Source organism: Canis aureus, chromosome 1 (genome assembly GCF_053574225.1).
Source record: "Canis aureus isolate CA01 chromosome 1, VMU_Caureus_v.1.0, whole genome shotgun sequence".
Classification (NCBI taxonomy): domain Eukaryota; kingdom Metazoa; phylum Chordata; class Mammalia; order Carnivora; family Canidae; genus Canis; species Canis aureus.
In genome coordinates, this window is record NC_135611.1 from 91,450,163 (window position 1) to 91,462,643 (window position 12,481).

The 12,481-nt window shown below is 43.4% G+C and overlaps 1 protein-coding gene across 5 annotated transcripts in view; it reads left to right on the forward strand.

The window, feature by feature from the left end:
* Positions 1-12,481, forward strand: part of SMARCA2 (SWI/SNF related BAF chromatin remodeling complex subunit ATPase 2) — a 175,772-nt gene that overhangs the window by 42,614 nt on the left and 120,677 nt on the right. For all 5 annotated transcript variants that reach the window (XM_077908407.1, XM_077908414.1, XM_077908408.1 and 2 more), the window contains exons 8-10: positions 563-736; positions 3,244-3,414; positions 11,449-11,502. In XM_077908407.1, the coding sequence (XP_077764533.1) occupies positions 563-736; positions 3,244-3,414; positions 11,449-11,502 (399 nt within the window). The remainder of the gene's footprint in view (positions 1-562; positions 737-3,243; positions 3,415-11,448; positions 11,503-12,481) is intronic.

Below are 12,481 nucleotides of genomic sequence, written 5' to 3' on the forward strand. Positions count from 1 at the left end.
GTTTGTTTTCCTGGGCTTAATTTAGTGCCCCGGCTTCAGTTTTATTTTGAAAAATGTCAGGTTTTCGTTGGTTCGCATTTCCTCGCCTTTATTTAAAAAGTCAGTCCAAACTCTGTGCAGTGATTTTAGCTGCCCCTCCCGCACCTGATTTCAAATTTCGGGGCTAAGGCATTTAAGTCAGAGCAGAAGAGGCATTACTTTTATAACCTGGCTCTCACTAGAAATATCTGCTTCCCTCGGGTTGATTCAAGGGTGATTTGCTTTAAATTTGTCCTCACCATTTTGCGGGCTTCTGTTAATCCTTGGTTTTGCTTTTTTTCATGAGGCCATATCCATGGTCCTAGACGCTTCTCTTCCACAAGCTGGCGCCTCTTCCCACCAGCCCCAGAGCCCACAGCTCAGCTACCAGGAGACATAGCAGGGCACCTGCCTCACAGAAGATTCTAGTCTTCCACTGTTGTGAAGTGCTCACTGAGCGTTTTCCTGGGCTGCACTGAAATCTCAGATGACATTGGGAAATAGACTTTAAGCGTCCTTTTCCTTCTCCCTTTGGGTCCTGTAGGAATACCTGAACAGCATTTTGCAACATGCAAAGGATTTCAAGGAGTACCATCGGTCTGTGGCTGGGAAGATCCAGAAGCTGTCCAAAGCGGTGGCAACTTGGCACGCCAACACTGAGAGAGAGCAGAAAAAAGAGACGGAGCGAATCGAGAAGGAGAGAATGCGCAGACTGATGGTAAGGGGCTTGCCTGCGGGGACCCAGGCCCGTGGGGTCCTTGCATACACCCGTATTGTGGGTGTTAAATACACCATAGCAAGAGTGGGTAAAAGCAGCTTATCAGATACATGAACACGCCCCTTTGAACTAAATGTGAATAGAGTGAAAGCACCTTCTCCTTCCTCGACAACGCATGCCGCAAATCCATGGCCACAGCTGATGAGTGTATAATATCTCTGTATCCTGGGGTAGCCTTGCCATGCAGGGGATAGCTTCTCACATCAAGGCAGGTACAGTTTGTAGGAGGCTTACCAAACAAATCTAGAAGGATGGATATGGTCGTTCTTTTTAAAATATTGCCTCTTTGAGACTAATGACACAGGTTGTTTTGAGTGAGTGTGTCATGAAGTTGTGTGTCTTAGACTCAAAGAAGGTCTGTTTTTTGAAGCCTCTGGTGCTTATCTTTTTTTTTTTTTTTTTTTTTTAGTGGTAGAAAATTCTTCCTAACAGAGTAAAAAGTGATTTTTAAGTTAATTTTGAAATGTTACTTTTTCGGTTATGGCTGTTTTATTGTCAAAGGCTATTCGTGGATCATTACATTTGTGCTGTTATTTTCTTAATGGACGGTTAAATACAGAAGGGATTGGTTTACATCGTTGGCCTGGGTATCCAGCTTTATTGACCATTCATTTTTGGAACTGGACCCCAGAGCACACCGTGGATTTCAGAAAAGTGTGTGTGATCTATAATGAGGGGATACTGCACATTCTATCGGACATAATGCCGGAGTATGGGATGGAGATGAAATCGTTAGCCTTGGCCCCTAATTACATCCCTGGAAAATTTCAAGTGACTCTGTCTTCCTTGATGGGATTATGGTTGGCATTTTGTGTTCATTATCTTTTTTGGATTCTGGAGAGTAAACACTGTGTTTTAAAAGTCTCTGCGTCCAGGCGCTACTAAATCTCACCACCCACCCCCATGTCCCCCTCCTTTTTTTTTGGTGGAGTGGGGGAAAGGAGAGGACTGTCCGCTAGATTTCTAACTAGCTAGGGAGGCCATTTCATAGTGATCTGAGCAGCAAGCAGTCAAATTTGTCTGATTCAACTGGAGTGAAACTATATTAGAACTTCAGTAACAGATTGGCTTGACACTAATGATTAGGCATTTGCAAATCATTAATTTTTGCAATTAAATGATGGAATATACAGATAACAGAGAAACTGAAGTTTTTTATCACTCTTTCTTCAAGTGAGATCAACCATAACCAAATGCAATTAGAGTTATAATAGCATTTGAGGTTCAGGCTCATGCACGGGGCAGACAGCAGCCAGACTGGGTGATGAAACTGCTGTCACTCGGGCATATGCCGAAGTGACACCCCAGGACTGAAGATCCTCAGCATTTCTGCAGTGCACTTGTCTCTTGAGGATTTTGTGACATGTCCCTTTTATCCTGCTTCACACAAGGAAAATATTTTGAGATGTCCTTTTATTGGGATGTGTAAAACAGATTTCTCTTGAAATGGCTCAGAGTACGTCAGAGTTTTTATTGCATTTAACCTCATAATGTTGCTTAATGGGAGGTAGAGGTGGAAATTACTGGATCTGTTTTATTGCTTAGCAGCATCAGACTCCAGGTGCTAAATGCCTTGTCTGCAGTCACCTAGGCCCTCTGTGCTGTGCTGGTCTGTGACAAAAATCCCCCCAAATTTGACATTTTCCATCAACTGCAATGTTTGTAATGCTTCTATGTATCAGAAGTTGCACTTATTACAGTCAAAGTCCATTTGAGTCTTTGCCTTTAGAAATGATTATTGAAGTGCACCTGGATGGCTCAGTGGGTTGAGTGTCTGCCTCCAAAGGTCATGATCCTGGAGTCCTGGGATTGAGCCCCACATCGGGCTCCCTGCTCAGTGAAGATTCTGCTTCTGCCTCTCCTCCCCCCTCCTGCTCTCTTGCTCTGTCTCAAATAAATAAAATCTTTTTAAAAAAGTGCTTACTGAAATGTTTCTGAATGAAACAACATTATATCTGGAATTTGCTGCAGGATAGTCCAGTTTGGGATTAGGAAGAGAAGTTGTGGGAAAGGTAGCCATGAGATGGGAGTCATCATGAATTAGTTGCAGTAGCCTCGTGTTGGTTATATGAGAGACTATACTCTTCTCCCTGCTATGGGTTGTTCTTAAAAATTTGCATGCCACAAAGTCGAGGATACACTTTGGATGGTGAATTGTCAAATTTTAACAATTTTTTGGTGCAAAGAAATCTAGGAGAACAAAGAGCTGACTCAAAGTGCTTGCCCATACCAGGAAAATAAGTGTGGTCTTGTGTCCTGGGACTCAGGCATCATGCCCCCGGGCACATCCACATCCCCGATGGTGCATGGTAATTCGTGCAGCCTGGATCATTTGGTTTGCTGCATTCACCACCAAAGTTCAGACCGTGATGGAGAGTGATGAGTGGAAAGTGGAGTTACCAGCCGATCTTCACTGTGCTCCAATCATGTCCTTCTTTCCTTACTAGGCTGAAGATGAAGAGGGCTACAGGAAACTGATCGATCAAAAGAAAGACAGGCGTTTGGCTTACCTTCTGCAGCAGACTGACGAGTATGTGGCCAACCTGACCAACCTGGTTTGGGAGCACAAGCAAGCCCAAGCAGCCAAAGAGAAGAAGAAGAGGAGGAGGAGGAAGAAGGTGAGCGCCCTGGTGGCAGCGGCCAAGTCAGTGGGGGGTGGGTTGCATGTGATCAGGGGCCAGTTGAAGGTTTTTTAGTACATGCTCCTCACTGCCCTGGTGGAAGGTTCAGACAACTGAGTTGCAAAAACTGCTTGTGCACCTGGGCACGGCGTGAGGGAGGTGACCAGGCACACCAGGCAGGATGTTGGAGGTGGGCGTGCAATGGGTGCCAAGTACCAAACTGCAACAGTTCAGTCTGTATTCTCCTTATTTCACACCGTGTTTCAAAATTAAGTGTACATGGTCAATAGAAGGAGGAAAAATGTGGGCCTACAGAAGTGTTTGCTTAAGTAGAGTATCGCCTCATTAGCATGCAAAGGAAAAGGTGATATTTAGATGCTGTGCTCTCTGGCCATCATGTGGCCATGCAAGGGTGAACTGCCTGTGTAGACAGACCTGTGAAGGTGGAGCCTCTTTGAAGCTCGAGTGGTCTGGAGGTTTTGTTCTTGGTTCGTATTGGGTCTTCCTGGCAGAGCCTGACTGGCCCCGGGCAGCACATGCCCGCAGGAAACAGGAAGTCTTCGTCAAGGTGGTGGGGATGGAAGATGGGTGGCATTTAATCGTGTATTCTCTGCACTGAATAACTGAACAAAATGTTTTTTGCAAAAAATAATTAATTTCATGGCTCCTGAATTCTCATACCTGCTTCGTAATTAAGGAGGAGGAATAAATGATGGAGAAGGCGCCTTCCTTGCACCTGACTCCTCTGGTATAAGATAGCTTCCCGCATGGTGAAGCTGAGCAAGGGATGATGACTCAGGGCTTGGATTTAGATGTTTCGTCGGTGAGAAATACCTCATTTTCTTGTCAAGGTAGCATGACAGACTGCAGAATTCCAGCTCCCCATTTCTGACTTTTAAGAGGACGTGTTCAGAGTCAGGGAAGAGCACACGGGGAAACAGAATTCTGTAACATTCCGTGAGGTGACCCCAAGAAGTGACGGTTTTCGCTTTTCCTAATCCGAAGGGGGATTTTGCAGAGGTAACCCCAAAAACGTCACTGTCGGTGTTTTTTTTGTACTGAAGTTCACTTTCTACATTTTTTTTTGTGCGTATTAAAAGCTAATGGCCCAGATTTGTGCTTCTGGCTTATAATTAATAGATTCCTGTCATGATATTAGATTGTTCTATCATTGTAGGCAAAGAAAAGATAGATATATAATATATATAATTGAGTGATCGTGATCATGCCTGTATTTTTGTGTTCATCTGTACAAAGCCGGAACCTGCCATAATATTTTTCCTGGTGCTGCCAACGGCATGTGATCTCTAGGTTGGCTCTCTCCTTCCAAACTCTTGCCTTCACGTGTGCTGGTAGCACGTATTCTTTCTCTTTTTTCTGTTTGCCCGACAAATAGGAACTGATCACTTTCTGTGAGCTAAGCAGCTTGCTGAATGCTGGGGGAGAGAGAAGGAGATGTTGGGGGAAAAGCATACTTACCCTGTCTCTCAATTCCATCAGAGAGCGAGAGACAGACCGACGTTGGTCAGATACGCACCTAAATATATAATCATAAACTCTGTGAAGGAAAGACGGGGAGCCAAATTGGGGAGGGGGCCTGATTTCCTACCAAACGAATGATTCAGACCAAAGCCGTCCCTATCTGCCCCGTGGGAACCTCTGGGTGGCTCCTGCAGGACATCCCACGTGATCGAAGGTGCAGAATCGTCACTTTCTCATCAGCCCTCTGCCCCTTCTTTCCGGGGACCATCTCACTGGGACATGTGGGGTTATAAAGAAAGGACACAAAAGAAACCAGGCCCCCTTCCCAGGCCTTCCTGAAAACCGTCTCTTTCACAGGGCACCGAGACTTGGTTTCAGAGCGAGTTACCTAATTCCAGATGCACCTTTATTCATGTGCAAAGGAAACGGATGCTTTCAAAAGCTGATTATTTGGCAGTCTGGATTATCTGTGGCTCTTCCCTCCATTAGAGTGAATGATTGAGAGTGGCTGCTTCCAGCTTCTCTGCTGGGGAGGAAGGCTGTGTCCAGAAGCCTCAAGATTCTGTGCTGACCCTTTCAGCTCTCCCATGGAACTGAATATTAAGCTGTGCCTATTAGCAGTCCGGTTTCGTTTTTTGTTTGTTTTTTTTTTAATTAAGTAAGGCATCAAGAAGCCTTTGTTTTTCTTGACCCAGTGAACTAACAGCATCGTGCTATAGCAACAGGGCAGCTAGGATCCGGGGGGGCTCTGTCTACGCTGTTAGAGACGAGTGTGGTTGAGCTTGTGATTGAATTGGAAAAGGATTAATTTTTTTTTCTTTTTTAAATATTGCCCCGGTGTAACAGAGAAGGCCTCTTTCTTTCTGCCAGAGTGTATTGTGTTTCCTTGTTGTTGGTAACCAGGAGAGTGGGTTTCCTTTAACCTACCATGACCGTGTTTGTGCCTCTGTTCTCACCATTAGAGCCACTGCTATGAAGTATACATTTATAAATCATTCCAGAACTTCTCATTCTCAGCTTGGCCTTCCACTCATGCCCTTGAAGTGAAAGAAAAGGAAGCGAGCTATACGTATCTACCTAGGTGTTAGAGGAGGAATAATTTGTAAAGTATTGAAATATCTAATTATGTGAAACCGGTCTTTGCAGTGTGACGGGATTAACATACTCCGATGCGCACTCAGCATGACCTTGAGGTCTCTATCCCCTGCCATGATTGTTCTCTAACATCTGCTGGGTGACTACAGGATAAAAAGAGGGCATGAGGCGACATAAAGCCACCAGGGTGTGTACAAATAGGATTGAACATGCTAACGTAGAAAATTGGGCCATTGCCCAATAAGTCATGCTAGTCTGCCAACTTGTAAGCTAATAACTGCGTAAGAAAACATATCATACTAATCTGCTTTTATTCCCTTATAGAATATTTCCTTAAAAGATCTATTACCTAGTGCTTTAGTCACTGGATCCCTAAGAAGGTGATGGGGTTACATGGAAAAGTGTATCTAAAGCATGTAGCCTTTGGCTCAGTGTTTGAGCATCTGCCTTCGGCCTAGGACGTGATCCCAGGGTCCTGGGATTGAGTCCCACATCGGGCTCCCCGCATGGAGCCTGCTTCTCCCTCTGCCTGTGTCTCTACCTCTCTGTGTGTCTCTCATGAATAAGTAAATAAGAGCTTTTTTTTTAAAAAAAAAAAAAAAGCATGTAGAAGGTGCCCTGGCACACAGGAAGTGCTCAGTAAATAGTAGTTATTTTATCAAACCACTCTGTGGTATAAATGTAGGAGAGCAATTGTTGAAATGTGGTTATAAGGGTTTTTTTTTCTTTTGAAAATAAGGTATTTTCTCCCATGTTGTATGTTCTCTGTGATATCGAGAGAATAAATGGCTATCCCCCCAACCCCACCCCCAGTTAGGATCAGTTAAGTATTGGGTGGAATGTCATTCAGGACAGTGACAAGTTCTTTGACCACTGAGACATGCAGTTGGAAAAAAGGATTTATAATTTTTGGTAGACTCTGCTTACACCTACCTCCCTTGCTAGTTCCCACAAAGAACATTTCATAATTGTGGGGCTTCTAATTTGCATTGGGTTCTGGTAGTAATAAGGTAGTCCTTGCAGGGCTCTAGGGTGACTTTCCTTAAGCTCTAGTGAGGAGCCCAGGCCAGCCACCCTCACCCCCTCCCCCACGCCCCAACCTCCCACATCCAGCCAACTAAGAAGTGTAGTCCCTTCACAGGTCCCTCCTCCTGAGTTGTTGACTTCAGGCCGAAAATAAGTGTTTCATTCCCTCTTCCAGATCTTTCAATGCAGGGTATACCAACAGAACTACACCCTTGTTACGAATGTGTGACATTTCTTGGAAACTCACGACACTAACAGGAACCATCGAGGATCCGAGGATCCGTGGAGGACTGCTGTGCCAAGTATCTTTTGCATCGTGTTTGCTCTTCCTTCTGAAAGTTCTTTCATTCTCTTTCTCAGCAAACACTGTTAAAAGCAAATCTCTGGACTGTGACGTTTTGGAGGGGAAATCTTTCTGGCACAGCATACTGTACTGGTCAGTATAGTAGTAGGATGTGTGGGGTTTTTTTTATCATTTTTGGATACCAACAAATCAGAAAAACCTCCTGGTACAACAATTTTTGGTGAAAAAAAGCATGAGATACAAAGTAGAAATGTGGTAGAGACATTTCTTTTAAATTCAGGTTACTCTCCAATTCTTCTCAATTCTTTTCTCTCTCCTATTTTCCCCCCAAGATGAGGATTTTCCCCTATAAGGAGAATTTCACAGGTGAAAGAAAGGTTCTTTGTTTGCTTTTTTTTTTTTCCAAAAGATTTATTTATTTATTTTAGAGAGAGAGAGAGCAAGAGAGCGAGTACACAAGTAGAGGTAGGGAAAGAGAGAGAGGGAGAGAATCCGAAACAGACTGCATGCTGAGAGCAGAGCCTGATGCAAGATTTGATCTCATGACCCTGAGATCATGACCTGAGCCAAAACCAAGAGTCAGACACTCAACAGACTGAGCCACCCAGGCATCCCTGGAAGGAAGGCTCCAAGGTAATTCTGGGCATTTTGAGTGTAGGGACTGTGGTAAAGGTAGGTGAACACAATACCACCGAGATAAGATTCATTTGATTAGTTCAGCATCAAAATGGGTGAAAACAGAAGTTTGGATCAAAGTCCTGCTTAACTGGATCGACCAGTTACTTGAGTCAAAAATGTTGGAATTGGCTTTCTCTGCAGGGTGCGACCATAGTCATGTGCAACTGCCTGTTAATTTGATATTCTTGGGTATATTTTACAGTCCTCATACTCAAAGGTCCACTTAAGTGACAGACAGTAAAAAGAACCTGGGTGGTTTCTGGAAGTTGGATCTCCACTGAAACAGAAGGAGCCATTAAGAAGCCAGCACTTTAGAATGTTGTTTCAGCATAGAGTCAGCCCTGCTGGGGGAAAAATGGATTCACTTTATAATATGAATGGTAAAATCGTAAAATATTTGGTATGACACTGTTTCTTTACAGACCGAGGCTGTTTGTGTCCTGTGTTCTGGTCATCTGAGTGGCGCTGCACTGGGGTTCATTCCCCTGGGTTCGGCTGACCCGGGGTTTGCTCGTCTAGGGTTCGTCTGCCTTCTCTCCCCTATCAGGCTGATTGTCTTAGCTTCTGCCGGGAAGATCGGTAGCTGTGCCCACGGCTTGGTGAACGTTCCTGAGTGAGATTTCTAAATTGCCCTTGGCCTTGGAAGTTGGGAAGTCACGTTGTTTGCAGTTATGAGTAATGTGTTCCTTCTCCCCTTCCATCACCAGGCGAATTCTACTCCTCCCTCCCTCCCTCCTTCCCTCCCTCCCTCCCTCCTTCCCTCCAGCAGCATAATTAGTTGCCAACTTTTTGCAGGTAGGAAGAAGCCAGGACAGGGTCCCTTTAGTTCCTGATTCATGGATGAACTGCAGTGGGTTGTTTTGTTTTGTTTTGTTTTGTCTTTTCTGGGGAGGAGTGGGCAGCGAGGATAAAGCAGGAGTGTGATGTGAGATCCAGAGAGGGTCACCACACTGCAAGAATCCAAGGCATGATGGGAGAACGTGTCGTCTCTTGCCACAGAGTAGACTGCCACCTGGCTTCCACCTCTTGTAGTAACAGCAAGTTTGGGTGTAAGTTCAGGGCTCCTGAGAGACCTGTCCCAGAGTGTCAGCTGGCTCAGTGAGGAATTGTGTGTGTGTTTCTTAACTATTTTATGGCTTGCAGATACATTGGCTTCTAATTACAATCCTGATGGCTCATTGTGTGTGTGCTAAGCGAAAAGCATTGTTCTTGATGCTTTCTTTATTTCCTTCATTCACCAAATATTTACTTATGTGCTGGGACTCATGTAGGTGCTGGGGTGGGGAGATGGGGGACACCAATGACAAAACAGAAATCCCTGACTCCGGCCAGTGCTAGAGCCAACCTCACAGACAGAAAGGAATAGGCCTCGGACTACCATTGAATCTTTTACGTTGTGGAGATTGCTGCTAGCTGTATATATGTCATGGAACCTTGGATGGTGCACACAGAACTGGATCATGATCCTCCCTTGTAGGGAGCGACAGTTCCTGTCCCTTTTTTTACAAAAGGAGGAACCAAGATACAGAGATTTGCTCAAGATGACACTGCTGAGGTCTCTCGTACTTAGCCACAGAGCTGGGGGTCAAATACTGGTGGTCTAATCCTAGAACCAAGTTTCTCAAATCTCATGTTACATTGCCTCTCGAATTTGATACTGAATGGAATTTTTGAAATGAGTTTAGAGGATTTTTAAGTAAAGGAAGGGCCTGATTGTGGGGCAGTTTTTAGATGCCACTCTAGCGAGTCAGTAGCATAGTCATAGACGAGTATCCCTTAGAATGGTTTCGAATCTATTATTTATGGTCCTTCAAGCTTTTAAACGTACTATTCATTGAGACAGTGATCCAGTTCCACTAGCTAGATATTGGAAATTGGCTTATTCATTGTCTCATTTGCTTCTCTTTGTTGGCCAAATTTGTAGCTTATTTCTGATGTGTATGGAAAGAATGGTGGGATTAATTGACTTTCTCCCATTAATTAAAACAGTCGCCTGAGAATTCCAAAAGTGGAACTGTTAGGGGCTGCTGGTTTCTTTTCTGAGCTTTTCTGCCATTGTTCTCTATATCCATAGCCTAGACCTAGGGCCTGGGGCTTTTCAATGCTGATCATTCCTTTTGAGCTTGTAAACGTTTTCACTTTGGGGTGGCACAAATAGAAAATTAAATTTGAGGGGGAAAACATAACCAAAGGGAGCATTTTATTTCCTACTCTTTGCTAGAAACACTACAATTTTTTCATGCCTTGTGCTTTGGCAAAATATATATATACATGTATTTCTTGTAAGAAAAATTTGAAAGAACTTCAAAAATTTCAAACATTTGTGGGAACTGCTCTTCCTTCAGCATAGACCAAAGGGTGGACTTTGAACATTTTCTATAAAAGCTGTTTTGTCAAGAGACAATTGAGTTATTTCCATGGAAAGCAAAAATGTATTATATAATCGATGCCTTAAGTAAACAAAGTAGAGTTAATATCGATTCTGTATCATTATATATATTTTTAATTAACTAAAGAGCCCAGGGGAGGAAAGCTCATTTTCTTAAATGTCTTGATAAAGGACATGACTAAAGTTGTGTTTTCTTTTTTTTTCTCTCCTCACACAGAGGAATATGTAGTTTTCCAGCAATAACTTTAAAATGAGAATTCTGTAAAGGTGATGGTAAAGATTTCACTTGTCAGGAGGGTTGTTACAAATGTAAGAAATTTGAGAATCTTTTGTGTTTATTGCAGATGAGACTCTCTCGGGTATGTACAAAACGTGACATAATCTTAGCTTTTCATTTAGGCTGTCTTTGAGGCACATAGAGGTTAATGGACTAAGATATTGAAATATTTAGGAAATGGGAGATGATAGAATTTTTCATGAGATCACAGTATCTGCATCAAATCTCCTCATCTCACCCCCTGTGGAAATACCATGTCATATGAAAAGCCAATTAGGTAGAATGGAAAACATTCAGAGAACTCACAGAATGTTGTATGATTCTGTATTTTCATGACCTGAGAGCGGTTCCAAGTTTACTGGCGATAGACATTTTTAGAAAACTTGCTAAGGGGAATTAGAAGGTTGTGAGCTGGTGACGTCAGGATTTGTCTTCCTGGTGCCAAACACGAGAAAGACATCTCACGTGCTGACCTCAAGCCTTGATACTCTCACGTCTTCAGCCCTTTGGTCCTGGAAGGCATGATCCACAAATCATTTGGTGTGTGCCAGCCTTGAAACACAGCTGGCTTTCAGTAGCTCCCTGCAAGTTGCCAGTAAAAAGACACACCTTGTCTCAGACAGAGAAGAGAAATAGAAATAAAAGGCAACAATACTTAAGCTCTGTTAGATGACAGTGGCGGGTAGTGTTCAAGGGCTCTTTGTGCCACTGAGTTGGCCACAAAATTCTTCCTGTAGCCATCTTCTTGATTGACATGTAACATCTGATATTGTTTTGCAGAAGGCTGAAGAGATTGCCGAGGGAGGAGAGTCTGCCCTGGGACCAGATGGAGAGGTGAGAGGTTTTGCACCCATTCCTGCTGTGTTCTGCCTCATGAGTCCCCGCCATGCCCTACAGCACCATTTTCTGTGAATACCAACTTCATTTTTACTCAGCTATTCACTTCTAAGTAAAAATAGTAGTACATTAGCATAGTAGGAAATTAGATGAGTGTAAAAGGGGTATACTGGAAAGTAATCTCCTTCCATCTCAGACTGCCAATCAACCGATATTAAGTTTCTTGTGTATGATTCCGGAATCTTCCGTGCGCATATATGTTTATGAATACATAGAATGTACAAAAATCTTAAGTGATTCTGTAATTGCATTTTCCCCATCAATGATACAGATATGACCCAGTTTCCTTAATCTATTACTAATTTGAAATTATAAAACTCCATAAACACAGTTTACATATTTACATTTTTGTATAGGCTGACGATAGAGCTCCTCTTTGTAGATTCATCAGCACATTCCTAAATGTGATTTCCAAGAATTTTGAACCTTCTCCTGAGTCATGAGAACACAATTACTTACTTATTGGATTTATTTCCTCCAGAAACTCAAAAGTTCTCTGCTCAGGGATTCACATGAGGAAGCATACCCCTCTGAGCAGGGTGGAAAGGCGTTTGTTTCAAACAGCCTTCTCCTCTCACAGATTCTGATAAATCTGCTTGGGGGACTCTTCTAGAATCTGTGCATGTGAGGCATACGGAGAATGTGAACAACCTAGACCCAGTAAAAAAAAGGTCGAAACCACTATTCAGTGCAGAAACTTCTTGAACAGTAAATGTTGCTTAACCACTGTAATCCATCACAAGGAAAGAAAGGATCAGGAGAAGTGTCTAATGTGTACAGCAGTCTCAGTGGGCCGTTCTGGGGGAAGAATACTATATATTGGAGCACTCAGGAACAACACTAATTCGTAAAAGCCCCCAGCCTTACCTAAGCGTGCCTCTCATCGGTCTGTAATTAACAGGCACACGGGAGAGAT